The sequence below is a fragment of the Pangasianodon hypophthalmus genome, chromosome 3 (genome assembly GCF_027358585.1).
Source record: "Pangasianodon hypophthalmus isolate fPanHyp1 chromosome 3, fPanHyp1.pri, whole genome shotgun sequence".
NCBI classification, from domain to species: Eukaryota; Metazoa; Chordata; class Actinopteri; order Siluriformes; family Pangasiidae; genus Pangasianodon; species Pangasianodon hypophthalmus.
Window position 1 is genome coordinate 22,839,470 of NC_069712.1, and position 17,627 is coordinate 22,857,096.

General features: G+C 39.7%; 1 protein-coding gene across 6 annotated transcripts in view; it reads left to right on the top strand.

Annotated features, from left to right (window-relative positions):
• The first annotated feature begins 5,735 nt into the window (after positions 1-5,735).
• The window catches only part of LOC113538739 (KH domain-containing RNA-binding protein QKI), a 67,330-nt gene continuing 55,438 nt past the window's right edge, over positions 5,736-17,627 (top strand). For 2 of the 6 annotated variants that reach the window (XM_053232422.1, XM_026934094.3), the window contains exon 1: positions 5,743-6,554. In XM_053232422.1, the coding sequence (XP_053088397.1) occupies positions 6,413-6,554 (142 nt within the window). In that variant the 5' untranslated portion in view covers positions 5,743-6,412. Of the gene's footprint in view, positions 6,555-17,627 lie in introns of all 6 variants that reach the window. The other 4 variants (XM_034302654.2, XM_026934084.3, XM_026934075.3 and 1 more) reach the window with 4 other exon arrangements.

The following is a 17,627-nucleotide window of genomic DNA, read 5'->3' on the forward strand; positions in this document are numbered from 1 at the left end:
CCCCAGAAGTACTCCAAGTGAGTCCCCCTGTCTTACAGATTTATAGAAGATACTGATGTGTGTCCAGTGAACTTTTCAGATTTTTTCTGGAATGTAACAAACACAAAAACTAAAGTAAATCTGATAAATAAATAAAAATATTATTAGATGCCTATTGTTGTCAGCTGTAAATAACAGTTTCTTGATTTGGGAATTCCACAGGATGTCAGTTTGAGGAGTTTAATAAAGTTCTATAAATAAATAAATAAATAAATGTGTTATAATTTGTGAGCCTTGTTTTTTCACTGTTTTCCAGGGTTTCCTGATCATAGTGATAGAGTTTCAGGTTCAGGTATAGACCACGCCCACTTCCGGTTTGAATCCAAACACGAAAACAGTGGTGACTATTTTAAGCACTAAACAGACACAGATACAAATACACATAATTACCTTGCGTTACCCCCCTAGTATTTACATAATTCACAGTTCACTCTTAGAAATAATAATTTCATAAAGACATAAAACCTCAAACTGGACAGCAGAATCCATCACTATCTTCAAAAAAATGGCTAAAGACCTGTCTCTTCCCTGAACACTTAACTAACCCCTAACTTGTCCCCACTCAAAAAAAAAAAAAAAAAATCTGCTCCTACACCCCTACTCTGTGCACTTTGCTCCTCTAGCACTCAATTAAAAATCTTGAATGGTAGCACTACTTGTATTGTTCTCCGCTTGATGTATCGCTTTGCTTGTACACTGCCCGGCCAAAAAACTTTGACGCACCTCTTGATGGAAGTAACATCACAACATTTGTTTCCATCAAGTGGCGCATCAGTTTTTGGTCTTGTACTGACAATGCAAGAGATGAGCACTGTTTAAAGTCTCCTCCAGCACATCCCAAAGACTTTCACTGAGGTTAAGGTCAGGACTCAGAGGTGCCAATTCATGTGTGAAAATGATTCTTTATGCTCTCTGAACCATTCTTTCACAATTTTAACCCTGATGAATCTTGACAGTGTCATCCTGGAATATGGCCACGATACATCTTTCTACATGGTTAATAAAGAACTAAAAAGCTACACACTTCATCTTTTAAGATTAAAAGAACTGTTGCCAAACATATAACATGCTACAAACATGATAATCACTCTAATAATGATCCATTCATAGACTCTTATGTATTTGCCTATTAAAATCTAAACAGCGACTTTTTTTTTTTGCCAGGCAGTGTATTTCCTCAAAGTCGCTTTGGATAAAAGCATCTGCTAAATGAATAAATGTAAATGTAAAACTTTAGAATATCAAAAGTCTAAGAGTAATTGTGCTTAACTGAATAGTAAGTGGTGTTTCTCTGTCATTATTGTGCTGTAGTCCAGTAGAACTGTGACATTAGTGCTAAAATGATTTGTGTAGTTAGTGAGCACGGTTACAGCTTGGGGTCAGAAACTGTTTCTATGCATTGTCTCTCTGCATTGTGGGTCACTCTGTGGCACACCACTGGGCTGTTTTGCCTCTGTTGTGGCAGAGGAGAGGAGCCCTTGTTATCTGTGTATGACTCTTTGAGAGCGGCCGTTGTGGTGATGTCTCCATGTTGGAAGTACGCTAATTGTCTTTGTGTCCTGGTTCTGTGCTCCAGGCCCTGGCAGGTTACAATGGTGCCCAGTGTTGCTCTCGGAGAACAATCGCCCTCTCTGTCTCTGCTGGACCGGCACAGTCACTGCCCGTTCAGACTGTACACACTTTCTGCAGCTATCGCAGATACCAAGAGATACCAGAGAAATCCATGCATCATGTAGACAAAGACATTCCGGCACACAGACACATTTGTACACATACCCAATACACACATGTTCATTTATGTGTAAAACAAATTGGTAGTATGATGAATAAACACAAAATGAGACAATATCAAGTCTGCATACAAAAAATCAGGGAATAATTCTCCACGAAATAAACTCACATTAGATATCCCCTAGCATTTTTTAGAGGAAAAAAAATCTATAACCATTACGAATGTGTCAATCAAATATAGAGAAAATATTAGTATTGTTACATCTAGGGAGAGAAGAGAGTTTTTTTGTAATGGAAGTCAGTCAGTCAATGCCACTGGTAGCCTCTAATAGCACCATATTGATGCCAATTCACATCCATCTCTATTCAGATCCATATCACCCACTGATAACCTAAAGCCTTTATAGTTTCCAAACAGAGCTTTCTGTTGTAAGCAAAGAGGCTTGTTTGTGGATATTAAATTAATTGATTAAAGACACTGCAGCCCAGTTTGAGGGCATGTCTTGATAAAAGGGAGCTAAAGCAAAGAAAAAAAAACATTTTATTGTGTAAATTACATAACTTTAAAATCTTTAAAGACTGATATTTATATTTGCATAGATGACTACAAAAGAGTTGGATCTGACCTTCAGTCAGAGAGCTGAGATAGTGCATAGAGATGGTGTGGACTCTGACACAGGGGATCTCTCAAACTTTGTTTCCTCACACAATAATGCCCTTGAGCCCTTCTCAAATAAACCTCACCCCCTGCTATGTCCTTTTAAATTCAGCCTGCCTTAAGATATGCCTGTCTGTCCCTGCTTTCTCTATTTCTCCCTTTTCCTAATAATATACTTGAATATATTCTGGCAATTTCTTTCCAGCTCTCTTCTTGCTCTCTGCTGCTGATCTTTTCCCACTTTTTCTTTCTGTATCACTCTTTAAATCCCCAAGTTCTTTGCTACCCTACTAACCCCTTTCTTTCACTTTCATCCAACCGTGTTAGTTGTGATGATATGTCCTATGGGTAGAAGCCTTCACTCTCAATGCCTTGTTAATTACTTCTCTATTTATTTAGCAAGGCAGTCCAGGAGGTTTTAGGAGGAGGGGCCTGGGATTTGGGGGGGGGGGGGGGTGTTTGGGGGGGGTTGGACTGTCCATGCCCGAGAGGGATTGACTCCTACATTAAATAGCCCACATTCCAATCCTCTGATGCTGAAACGACCATGAGTTCCCCTTTTTATCTCTGCAGCGCGTCAAATTAGCACCCGGTTCAGTCCTAATACAAAGGACCCAGTAGCCGAAAAGAAAAAACTACAGACAAGCCCATCGGGAGAACCTATGGCCTCTGTCTGACCAGTGTGTTCTCTCAGAGCAAGGTTTGTTTGGAGCTAGAACCAGAAGGCCTCGCGATAAATCAACTGGAATTATAGGCATATACATGCACACAAATGACACCTTCCACTGAAAATAATGTCTGGTTTAATTTTATGGAACAGGGTCAAATTTAATAATGCATTTCCAAATACTTTGCACTGGTAATGAGCCTTGGAGCAGTGTTTGTGAAATTATTATTATTGATATTTTATGGTCATTTTCCTAATGTAAACAATCTGACTGTATGAATAACTAATTCTTTATGTTTGTGGAGTCAAAACCATTGATTTATTGCATTTGCAATATTTCTGTGAAATAACATAAAAGCATTCATTTAAAGGGCCTTAGATTTAAATAAAACTATTTCTGTAGCTGATTTTATCTACCGATACCATGATCCTTTTGAATAAATGTGGAATAATCATGGTGAGGATGTTCTTCTCACCAATTGGATTTGGTTTCATTAGTTTATGGGGTGCTTTTATTTTTGGATCACCCCCATATACTGGCTCAGATGAAGTCACCAAGGAGGGAGTTTATAATGGGATCTATGCAGCGGAAGCAGAGAGAGACTAGAGTGCTAGACAGGGCACTGGGTAAAGTTAAGGCATAGAGAGTTGAGAGGTAGACACTTAGGGAAGATAATAGCAGAAGAAAGTGTGAGGTTTCTCATTAGCCTCTTGAACCAGATAGAGACAATCTTACTCTTTGCTGGGATTCAGGATGCATGTGTATAGGAATGCATTCATTAACGCTATTCCTTGCCTCTCTCACATGAGGCTTCCGTCACCGGGTAAGTGACTGAGTGGAGAGCACTGGATTGGAGGCTGCAAAGGAAGGGGGGCAGTTTGTCTCAGTAGGAAGGGTTTGGGGTAAATAGCTCCCCCCATGTACCCGAGAGAGAGGCACCCTAACACAGGCCTCCTCATCCAAGGCGATCTGCATGAGAAAGCGCCAGGCCCTACAAAAGATGAAAAGGTGCTGGGCAGGACCTGGACAATCCCTTCCTGTTCTGAACGGTGATTTGTTTCCGTGCCGTCAGGGACTGGGCTGCCTGCCCTCCTTCCCCTAACCTCACAACCCCTTTCACACATTCTCTCCAGCTTTGTTTTCCAGCACTTTCTAAAAACACTGCCACTGCTTTCTTTCCTTTTTTCATTCACGTGAAAGCAACTGATGGGCCAATATGTGAAATCAAACAGAGACTGGAATGATTGTTTTTGCAGCCATTTTGTAAAAGCCAGCCAGCTCTGGGCATGGGAAACATTTTGCATAACAAAAGAAGGGAGAAAACATTAAGCCAATTAACGTATATATGTATTCTAACCTGTACTAATGAAGGGATTTGAAGCATTTGTAACTCATGTCTACTGTGTGTTTATTGTGCAATATTGTGTGTTTATTGTGCAGTGATTACAGATGTAATTATTACATAGTCTGGATGGGAATGTTAACTTTATTTCTTGTTTAACTCATTCACTTGCTTTCCTGTTCTATGTACGGCTGGTATAAAGTGCCCCTTTAATTCAGTAAACGCGAGGAACAGGTTCTGTAACAACACTGAACTAGCAGGGCCCATTCACTGTGCCTTAGTAAGCCTCTATGCCCAGTGCTTAGCACCTTTCTGTGGAAGTTCTCCATTGAGATAAATGCCCCATTTTCACCATGATTCATTCTGATGTTCCCTGGCATTTATTCTATCACACTTTGTCTCTCTTTCTCACATTCTCACAGTATCGTAGACATTCCCATGCAGTTTGCCAAAAGGATACAAATGCATGGTCTGTCGACATGAGGTCTATGCGATCAGAGGTGAGAGTCTGGTTAAATGTGCTTAAAATGGGCTTAATTTAATAAATCGGGGACTGAAGTAGGAAGAAAAAGTACAAAAAACACATACATCTCAGTTTTGAGAAGCTCATTCATTTCCTCTTTAGTTGATGACAGATTTTGTTAACACTAATGGTATGCTATATAATTTGCAAAAGTATATATATGGCAGCCATTAATGAAAGTGTGGAAACACATGGTTAACTGAGTAAAACCTTTTTTCCTTTCCCCATAAAGATGCTTGAGTATAAATACAAGGTTTGACCAGTTGAAAATTGGCATGTTTAGACATGTGGTACAATTATTAGGCCTCCATATTTTACTGAAGTTGGCTATAACATATATTACTGTATGACTAAATGTAAATGTAGCTCTTAATGTAGTTTCACTCACTATGGCCCAGCTATAAACCAGCACATGCATAAAATAAGGTATTTAAATAAAACAGGAACAGATAACTTATTAGAGATGACTGGCAATTTCTGAGTGCTGATGGAGTGAGGGTCTCCAAGGGCAAATGTGCGTAACATCCATTTGCAGCTCAGAATAACTAATTTCATAACTGTAGTGTGTTTCCGTGTCTGTGTGTGCGCGTGCGTGTATGTGTGACAAGTGCATTACCTTTTACATATATTTCTACAGAGACTGGAATTCTTGTGTAAATAAATAGTCTGATGTGAAGAGATTGTCTCTTATCATGTAATATATGATCGACTGAGTCACAGTGCTTTGTGTGTGTGTGTGTGTGTGTGCACGTCAACTCTTCCCACCCTCGGCTCGGGAGCGCGCGTTCTTTCGGGCCGGAGGGACGCGGGCGTGCGGCGCGGGCGGTCACGTGACCGAGCTGGCGAGTCCGGGCGGCGCAGACGGAGCTGAACGCTGACAGAGGAGCGCGCGCCAGTCCCGGTGAAGAAGCTCCGTTATTGCGAGCAAGACAGAGAGACAGGAGGAACTAGATACATTACACACACACACACACACACGTTACACACAGGAAGCCAGTGGGGGACTCGGACACAGGGTCACTCACCGCCTCCAAACTGTCGCCTAAAAAAGGAAGTAAAGGAGAAATCGGCTGAAATCTCAGCAGAGCGCCGCGCGCGCGACCGGGAGTTGCCTTTCTCTTCTGAGTAACTTGTGGAATTTATCGAGCGAAACTAAAAAACAAAACAAAACAAACAAAAAAACTAGCTCGGCCTACCTCTGTGCCCTCGTGTACGTTTTTATTTTTGTATGATTTCATGAGATTTTGCCAGCAGAATAACAGTCGGTGTGAGTAACAGAACTGCAGCAGTGACAGGAAACAGCAGCTTTGCTTGAGCACGCGAGCCTCCCGAAGTGCGACGAACACTTGCTCTTCTTCTTCAGCGCCTCTTTTCTACTCTATTTAATATTTATACGCTAACCTATTTGTGTTTCGGTGTATCCTGGGAACTGAGCTGTGATTTCTTGGAATATGGTGGGGGAAATGGAAACGAAGGAGAAGCCGAAGCCGAGTCCAGACTATCTCATGCAGCTGATGAACGACAAGAAGCTGATGAGCAGCCTGCCCAACTTCTGCGGCATCTTCAACCACCTCGAGCGCCTCCTCGACGAAGGTAACGATGCGCGTGCAGCCCCAGCTGTAAGCACAGGAGTGGATGAACATGTCACAGGGAAGGAGTGTGGGACGGCGGTGTGTGTATGTGTGTGTGTGTGCGCGCGCTTGTGTACGTGTGTGCGTCTCTGTGTGTGTATGTGTATACATACATACATACATACATATATATATATATATATATATATATATATATATATATATATATATATATATATGTCCAAGCCATTGTGTTCGTAAGCGCTTGTGTCCATCCACCTGTCATTCCTGGCATTTTTATTGCCATCCACTGTTTTTTTGGTCATTTAGCTATTCTGACCCCGTACATGATCGGATGGTTTTGGTCAGGTCCTGCACCGCAAACCCCTAAAATCCTTTCTCAAGTTTGTGCTCGCAGTGATCTGTTATCTAACATTCAAGTCAAGCAGAACCTGTGGAGTACAGCTCCAATCCGTGTTGTTACAGCTGTGTTCAAAACATACACATGGTTTAGACCTTCACTATGCAGTTATACAGAAATGTCGGACATTTATCACACCATCCCAAAAAATCCCATGTATGAATTTAATAACCACTCCTTAACCACTCCTTCATTGTGCAGGCATTTCAGCTCAAATTATTTCTAATACCCTAAGAGTTCATTGAGCACGCAGATGTTGATTTAGTCGTGTAAAAGTTAATACAATGCTGAGATGGGAATTCAACTGTCCTGAAGGCACTTTAGGGATCAGATAAACTGTTAGTGTTTAAATGAAGCTCTGCCCATTATATCAGGATCATATTGGCACTACGATGCCTTTGGGAGAACTTGCTCAAATAATTAACATCACTAATGCATTATTGCTGTTTAAACATGTCTAATCGGAGTGGGCATATATTTATTTAACCTGCGGCATATCACTGGACATGGTGTTGTGACAGGCTATATATTAATTGCCTATTCAAAGGTAGATTTATACTCCAGCAATGTAATACTGGGATGAAGCACACAATATAATTAAAAGTATATTTAAAGTTGTCGAACAATGCAACCTATCTGACTAAAGTCAATTTTGTTATGTTAGTAAAGGACAGAAAAGACTACACTTTGCATGCTGTCAGTGCAGCAAAATTGGGCCTTTTTCCTTTATTGTTAGACTAAAAAAATAGTACTTTTACTTTTTTGGACAGTGGCCTAGCATTAAGTTGGCCATTTGGTTTATGGTGAATTTGACTGTTTTTAAACCCTGAACGTGCTGAAATCTGTCATGGGAATTGCTGGTAAACCGACAGTCCTTAACTGCTGATAATTTGGAGTAGCAATGCACCAAGGGGCTCCTTTCCAATTCTTTACTGAAGCCTTTCATCCTTTTCTCCGCTGTCAACTTTATGCAGTAGTTAATGTGGTTTATATATCACTTGTCCAAGCACAGTCTTTTCTTCTTGCAGACTGACTGTAAATGTTTTATGGAGCATCAGGCCACATGTCTTTATGGGGAATAAAATCTGAGGAAAAAATGACATGCAAGAGAACAGTTGCTAAAGCTCTGGAATGCTGAGATGAGTTTGTATCATCAATAGCACAGTCTAAATCAAAATAATCCACCTGACTTATCCAAGTGTCCTCTTGAATAATAGTCTGTTAAATAAATTTTGTGGTCTGCCTATGCGCTGCCTTAGTAACTGAAGGTCTCCTGCCGAGGCGCTTGTATTTTTCTGTGTCAGTTGCAAAGTTAAGAAAGCTCACAATTGATAACAAGTCTTTTTGCTGTCAGACAGCGGCTCACCGAAAAAATGTGGACATGCCATTACAATGGTTTACTGAATTTGTAAAAAAGTGATGCAATTATTTGTCCATCTGTTGGAGCACAAACTGTGTTTTCATGATTTTTTTTTTGCTTTGTTAAACATTTTCATCCTGTGCTTTGAGAGAAAAGGTGGTATGTCAATGCAATTAAATGTTCCATAAAGCTGGAATGTCTCTAAGCCTATAGTTCACGAGTGGCCCCTTGCCTTTCTAAACTAAGCCATAATCCACTTGTGTCCAGTACAAAACATGCATGGGGAGTATCTCATTGTCCTCTTTTCTTAGGCACATAATTGCTGGCATTCTCATTGTCCATTGTGAAACATAAAGTAAAATTAGAAAATTTACGAATGTTTCTTTTTTTCAAGATTTGAAAGAAAGTTGAGGTCAGCCATCGTACAACAGACCAACAGAAGGAACCTGGTGGTCCTGGGATTTGAAATCTCAGCCTTGTGTAACTTCTGAGCTATCACTAGCCACAGTTTTTAGTTAGTTTAAGGTGTGTGTGTGTGTGTGTGTGTGTGTGTGATAGTCCCAGATTGCTGAGCTGACAGTGAGTGAGTGGCGTGTTTATGTGAGGAGACTGAGACATCAGTTTTACTTCAAATACAAAACCTGGACATCACGGAACCCTGAGCTCCAAACATGAACAGACACACAACATACCACATAGAGCTGCTAAATAATGACTAGAATTATAGCCACAATTATCGTGCTCAATATTGAAATAATAATTAAGTATATAATAATAATAAAATGTTATAATATATAATATATTTAGCAGTATGAATTAATATATAACAAAAAATAATAACATATTTTTGTTGCATTCAATAATTTTTGAATTTTACATCAAAATGCACGTAAATGCAGTGTAAAAATCAGATGGTCTATAGTCACATTAAGAGGATTACTAAAAACAAACTTAAATAAATAAGTAATTATGCCAGAAGAGTATACAACCGAACAGACTGTTACACCATATAAATGATTATTGCATGAATCAATAAAAACCTCTAACTTTAGCGAGGTAGTTCTAGCGTTAGCACATCTCACAGCGTCAGCGTCAGAGTCTATTATGTTTATTTGAGGAAGTCAAAAATTGTAATCATGATTAAATTACAATTAATAGTGTACCACTGCTATTAATATGTATGTGAATTGAAGGATGAGACAGAGATAAAGAGAATGAAGACATCTATACATGCAATGAATGGGATTTTCAACACCTCCGTGGTTAGAAAATGCTCAGCAAATGAAAAGTATTTTACAATGGCCTAATTTCAAAGAGTCTAAGTCCGGACACATTACCTTCTGCAGCACTCGCTGTTCATTTTTGGAAAGTGCAGGAGAAAAAGCCATCATTCTTCCATAAATATTACAGAACGTGGGAACAGCTCTAATGGGCAGGGTATTTCCACGTATATACCCACCATCTATCTCCGTAGTGGTGCCGCTGTTGCGGTGCTATCACTAACGCAAGGCTAAATCACCGCTTTCTGCCCAGCTCAGCATTATTCCACCTTTGTTGGAGAGAGCGAGTGTCAATTATCATCCACAGCTTGGACCTGCTCGCTACATTGATCATACACAAAGCTCTGAGTTGGGGTTTTCTGCTGGGGTCGGTTATTATATATCTGTGAGAAGTGCAGGATGAAAACAGAAAACTGAATATCATAGAAAAATCATTGGCATCATCCAAGGGACAGCGAGCAGTTTGCAAACAGTGCGTGAACTGTTTATGTGATATCCCCTGTGGTGTGTTCAGAATTGTAATATTCTGTGTGCGAGCGTATGTGTGTATGAGTTGGTGTGTGTTATGTTTTTCATTCTAGTCCCATTGGTGATATTATAGAACATGATAGAAGCTGTAGCTCAGTAGCATCATGTTTACCGACCCTGCTTTTACTAACTGATATCATCTGGCCATTGATAATGAATATTTTTTCCTCAAGGCTGCCACAGGAGTTAGAACCTGCAGCCTTCTGACGATGTCAGCAGGTATCCAAACCCACAACCCCTCCAGCCCCAGTGTGGAGTCTTTATACATGACACTGTGTTGCAAATAAAACCGCACTACTATTTTTGATTTTAAACATGTGTGGTTGTTACGTACTAGCAAAGTTCTCCTGGTTGATCTGGCCGCTGCGACTGGCCCTGCCATGTTAGCTGTGAGCTGCGCAGTCATGTGGAGCAGACATGATGTGTGTGGGCCAATACGCAGTCCAAGCGTAAACTCCTGGTCCCCCGTTAGTGCAGATGAATGACCTCAATGAGCAACAGGAGCAGTCAGCCATGCAGAGCTGTGCATTTTGCACCATAATAAAGGTGATGAATTTAATCAAGAGAGCACCCACTGCCCCTAGTGCAGCACCCAGAATGCAGAGTAGGAGTGAACAGAGGTGCTGCCACAGTCGAAAGAATTATAATAAGAAGAGAAGTGTATTTGTGGTTGTGAACCAGCGTAAGACTCAACAGCTCAATGTAGCTTGTATAATAGATCTTTGGACTAATCGCTCTCTGAAGTATTTCTACTTAATTAACCTTTAAGATAACAGAAATATCAGTTCACTAATTAAAAATGTCCTGATTTGTGAAGATAAATATTTGTCCATTTTTAAGGGCATTTTGGCCACAGACCTAATTTTCTGTTTTTGTATTTGTGATAGTAATGGAGTGTAAATATTGTCTAGTCAAAAATTGGGCATAATATCTAGAGCTGGGGTATTGGAGTAAAATTTGTAATGGTTCAGATGAGGACAATTCCTTCTTACAAAGGACCGGAAATGCACGTAATACGATTAAATGGGGAGCATAAACACATACAAGAAGATAAATAAAGATTCTGTTTTCATTCATTCAATCATTCATCTAGAGTAACTGCTTTATTCTGGCCAGGGTCACTGTGGAGCCAGAGCCCAACCCAGCCACACTGGTATATGATGGCTGGTATGTGATTGTTGGGGGATATGCACCCCTGATGGCACACCAGTCCATCACAGAGCACCATGCTTACATACATTTACACACTCATTCACACCTAGAGACAATTTAGCATAGCCAGTCTGCCTACCTGCATGTTTTTGGACAGTAGGAGAGAGTTGGAAGAACCCAGAGGAAACCCACGCAAACATGCAAAACTCCACGTAGACAGTAACCTGAGTTCAAACACAGAGAAGGTAAATAAAATGAAAAAAATCAATGAAAGTCTGTAAAAACACATCCTTTCTGACCTAATGTCTCTCAACCTATAGCTAATCTCTGGTCTGATGAGCTGCCTTCAGCCAAATAATAAACAAAAACCAAAGCTGTGCTTGTTCATGTTCAGGAAACTGGAGGGCCTAAACTATGGCCATTGTTTCTCTTAGACTTACTGGCTCTTGGTTCGATCCGCTGCTCTAAGTCTGTCATTGCTATTACTAACAATACTCAGTGTTCTGTGCTATTGCTTACAAGAAGAGCATGTTCAACTCTAAGGTTCCAACTAATGATTATTTTGAAAATCATTTAATCTGTTGATTTTTTATTAATTGATTACTCAACTTGTTTTAAAAATATATTAAATACCAAAAATATCTATTTAACAATTTTTCTTTCCAGGGTTTCAATCAGCTAATACTACAACAGAACCCTGAACTAGCACTAGTTAAATAACAGGTCACTAACTGCAGTACATATTAACATATTACTGTACACAGTACTGACATATATTAGTTATTAACATATTATTGTACACAGTACTAACAGATACTTATCAGATAATCTGTGACAGCCTGAGTTTATTAGTGCTTTATGAATCTAATGAGACATCCAAAGTAATGCAAGACTGTATTCTGGACATATTCAGGTTCCTTAAACTTTTTTTGCAACTATACTTTATGTTTTAGCTGCATTTCAAGCCCCGATTTGTTCAATTACGACTAGACAAATTCAAAATAAAGGAAAAATAAATCTTATTAGCTGTCTCGCTAACTGTAACACTCCGATGCTAAATTAATTTTTCTTGCCGTGGGTGCATGAGGCAACTCATTTTTCAGAGTGTTGACTCGAAAGCTTTAGGATTGACTCTTAGTTTTCATTGCCTGGAATCAGTGAATTGAATCTTTTTGGGATCGACTTCGAACTGAAAGCGGGATGGCGACATCATGGCTTGACACACAGTATTAATTAAAAATATATATTGTGTATGCAAAGAGATGCTATGCTGTGTACCAGCACTGTATCATGCAAATGCTTCATGATATGAGGTGTATTCTGAAGTGAGAAAATGTTCATTTCTTAGACTAATCATTCACTTGAGATCATGTTAATTCATTTTTATCCCATCGACACAGTACTAAGTTTTTGACAAAATAGCTTGAGATAATGTTTTCTGCTAGGCCAGGAAAGATAAATATGACCATAAAAGTGTGATACATCTAGAAAACTGATTAAGGTAAAGAATACACAATGGTAAATAAGCATGATTCAACCATGTACCTCATGCTTACATTGCTTCTCACATTCCCACAAATGAATGATTACTGATCGAAATATTACTCACATGAAAACACAAGTTATGCCTTGAAACCAACATCATTTCCTCTGTTATAACATGCTGCCATTTCCATCAAATGCATTTTTACTCTAAGTGAAGTGACATAGCGTGAAGTGACTAGCATGCTAGTTATTATTGATTACACAGTAATCAATAATAAACATACTAATCTATAATGTTCTTTGTTGGCAACTATTTTATTATCGAGTTTTATTGATTTTGTTGATTAGTTGTTACAGCCCTGTTTAAATCAGTACATCAGTACCCTGCCACTGTATTGGCTAACCAGAGAAAACAGGGCCACTCCTGCTATTAAAGTTACTCTATGACCATACTGACAGAATAAGCTGTCTAACAGGGCTCATCAATCGCATTTATAGATTTAGATTGAAGGACAGTTCGGCCATGGCCTGATAATCTCACTTAGAGGCATGATTCTAACGACTTCACCTTCTAAAAGGCAAGGTAAGGTGATAAGAATTATGGAATCGTTGGTGTAGTCTTCAATCTAAAGCCTTCCAGTGGTCCCACAGGGACCTGAGAGGCTCTAACAATTAGTCTAAGTGGTTGTATTCATCACTTAATTGGAGCAATTAATTAATTCACAGGGGTTTCAGTAGGGTCAAAGTCAATTTATCCTGAATTAACTTGGATGCTGTCCCTAGATGAAATGTTGCCCCTAGTTATCCTTTCTGGAGTTGCTGCAATCCTTCTCACTTTGTACCATTAGAAAGAAGAAGAAGAGTTTTACAGGGTCAGAAAGTTCACATAAACAACCAAGGACACCTGAGTAGATGTGACTATTGCACTTTAAGTCTTGACAAAAAATTAAGGGAAGGCATTAGCGAAGACAACCAGCAGTAACAGCACTACCGAGTCACAAAATACAAGTTAAACAGAAAGCGGAAAGGAAGGATGAAGTTACCTGATCAACCACCACCTGAGGTTATTGTTAATCAGCTGTGAAGTAGTTTTACATGTTACTATGTCCATGTTACAGGAGGAATACCAGGCACTGAGGAGATTTTCTTTTTATCGTGTAGGTATCAGCTGTTGTGTGGTTCTTCAGAAAACAATGTGACAATTATGCATTAAATTATCACAATAATTGCCTAACCTTTTGTCATGGCTTATGATACTAACACAACTGTGCATTAAAAATACTTCTATTTTAGATAACTATACTACAGTTCTTAATGGTTTAATTTTTGTATGTGGAATCTTGTAAATTATTATTTTAAATTACATTATGAAACAATAAGACATCAAATGATGAACGTATCTTCCATGATGCTCTTAAAATACGATAAGTTCTGGTCAAAGGTTTCTAAAATTGTGTATCACAGGTTTAATGAAAATTAGAAAATTATTATACGCCATTTAATGCTAAGTTGTAAGCAGATATGTTGGCTTGTGTGCTTATCACACTGTGAATTTTTAATACCGTTCCACCCTTTGTTCAGAATTTCTCATTGTTTTTGCAGTGATATTCTGAGAAATGCTTTGTTGGACTTAGCCTTGATATGTTTGATTTATGAAGTTATCAAGGTCATATGGTCACAGATCTTCTGTGAGATGTGAAAGAGCTCAGCAGAAGGAGGAAGCACAGACAGACATACATGCATGCACCCACACACAGATGCTCATCCTGCAGGACTTATGTAAATTGGTGACAGGCATGGCATGGAGGTCACGGGATCATGATGCCATGAAGCCATGTGTCATGGTTATTTTCACAAACATGCAGTTTTTTTTTTTTGAAGAGTAAATCAGTCATAGTTTTTCCCTCTCTCCCCCATTTCCTCTTCTATTAACCGCTCCATATATTATTGCAGATTATTATGGCTGGCTTCCTGTGATGCTGTCATTATTAGTGAATATATCAATGTCAAGCCTTATAATGCATTCACAGCTCTCATTTTAAAAGCACTCCATATAATTGAAACGGTTTTGCGCAGACTGCTGAGTAAGTCTTTAGGCCTTGGTGGCTGAGCAAGACTCACTCAGAGAGCAGCACAGAGGCAAAGGAGACTGTGAACAGAGTCTTCCAGTACAAAATCGTGGTATTAATTTAAACATAAGTGCATGAAAGTAACAGCAGGATATGAGCACGTTTACATTAGATGATCTCATGGCCACCTCCATTCGTATATTTTCTCCTTTAAAAGGCAACCTGCTTACCTGAAGTTTTCCTATTTTAATGTCCATTAAAATAATAATTTGTGCTAAAACATCCACTAGGTATCAATTACATAATTATTTTGGATACATTAGACAGTTTCCCTGATTTAGAATAATACTAATTCATATCTAATGAAGTCTGAATTACAGATGGTGATCCTACAATAGAATGTATTCTGAGCTAAAGCTTAATCCGTGTCCAGATAAACAGCCTTAGTACAGGCTTATATTTGCTGTGAATATTGCTAGAAACCTTTCATACTGTGGACAAACAGCTTATCTCTTATCTTCCCTTGTGTCCAACAACTATGTCAGCATGTTGGTCTTGCTGCGAGCCCGGCTGCTCTTTGTCTATGGGCTATTTTTCTTCTCGCTCCAGATAGTAAGTTAACGCTTGGGCGGATTTGAAGATTGTTGTTGCTTGAGGAACAAAAAGAGATTGATGTGTTTACCTTCATCAGCAGCGCAAAGTTCAAGGTGCAGGAGAGACATTTAATTAGATCTCCCATCTTCTAAATGATTTTCAAATGTTCCAGGCTCAGGCCCAGGCAGCCGCTTTTTAAAGGACACTCCGAAGGTACCACCTAATGTGCCATCCATTAGACTCATGTGCTTAATACAGATAAAAAGCCACCCAGCCGTCCCTGAGTAATGATCGATTTTTCACCTCCTTAGTATGATTTAGTGCCTACCCCTTATAGGCCAAATGTGCACTTTAATTCTTTGTTAAAGGCTAATGGCGCTCTCAAGTTTTTACAGAACATCACTTTTCAGCCAAAAAATTTCCTCATTAATAGCTTCATGACACTTATGCCATAATTGCTCTTGATTAGTCAGACCTCATGAAGGGTACAGACTCCTGGTTCATTTAATTTGTGCCAGTCTTTTAAAGCTACATACTGATTTAGGACTGAATGCGGCTTTTAGTAAAGGTTCAGAGGGCGCTCACGAGCTCATCAGTCGTTTGGCAAGCTCAAATATGACCTTCCATTCTGAAGGCATGCAACGTACACAGCTGCTCATTCTGCAGCATTAAGCTATTAACCCATTAGCAGGTTGACTCGTGACAGCGCAATGCAATTAAACCATGGCCAACCTGGAATCCAGAATCCAGAGTGTAGTGGGAATGTGCTCGGCTCTTTTGTCCTGGGCTTTGTTTGACCGGAGAAAAGTTTTGACTGAAACTTATCTTCTGATGTCTCACTTTGTGCTGTGTTCATGGACACATATCGTCATTTGTCTTGTATTTCATCACCGTTTTAGAGTCTCCTTATGTGTCAGGATTTAACCAAGTCTCATATTCTTATGGTATTCATGTAATGCTCCATAGTGTGTGTGTGTGTGTGTGTGTGTGTGTGTGTGTGTGTGTGTGTGGCTTGATCCGTGCTGTGTTAGGAGAGTTGAGGGAGTCCTACAGTGGAGCCGGGAGGCGTTTGATGCACACTCTTCAGTGAGAGAGTGGCCCATATGCTGTCCTCAGTGTGTAGCCCAGCGTGATGCATCTCCTGGTGCATATTGGAGCCTCACCACTGAGAATCATGATTTCTTTTGTGTCACCACTCCCTGAGGCAGCAATTGTTGAAAGGAAGAGCAGCCCAAACATGTAGATGCTCACAAGCACACAAAAACATACGCAGCACACTATAAATTTCCGCTTCATATTCTTCATAAACACAGATACTGTACCGTTCCCCTATGATGAGAAATGACTTTCATTAGAGCTGGAATCATTACACACAACATATTAAGAATTACCTACCCAGGTTTTACTCAGTGCAACTTATAAGGAGTGGTGTTGTATTTAATTGCACATTAATCTGACTTCTTTTAGCCTCATATTATGTAAAAAGAAGTCCAGAAGCATTGTAATATTCCTGAGAGCTGCAGGTTCCATGCAAATTCTGGAAACACTGACTGCATGACTGTCTCTGATGACTCTGCACTCAGCCATGCTGTTGACATCCATCTGTGCAGGCCGCAGGAAAAGTGTACTTCATGCTTTAGAGACACAGCAAAACACCAGCTCTATACCACACCGAGCTAATTGAAGTGAATCTTTGCCAAAACCAGTCATGCAGGAAGCCTGTTCCACCTTCCTCCCCTCTTCCTCCTCTTCGCTCTCATTTACATGATAAGATCTTTCTGGCTTCATTGCATTCTGGAGGATTCTTAGAGAGTATTTCTTTTCACTCTCAGGGTACGCCACCTGAGAGAAGCTGCATACTTTTGTCACTCCTTCCTTCCTTGAGCACAAAGTACCTCGACCTTATTTCTTTTATAGGCTGTTTGGATGACGTGCTGTTCTCATCCCCTCATATTGTCCCTTTTATAGTACATGCGTGTGTTTATGTCAGTGAGTTTCCTGAATTGGAGCATACGCACTTGCTCACACCACATGGTGCAGCAGTTAACCTTCATTAGTCAGAATCTATATCCAGCATGAAACTATCCACTGAGCCAAATGGTAAGCGCTGACTCATTGTTTATTTACAGTGCTGAGAAACGGTTCTCCGATTGACATATAAGACCTAATGCGGGTGACCAATCCAGAACTCAAGTTTCTTTGTTTA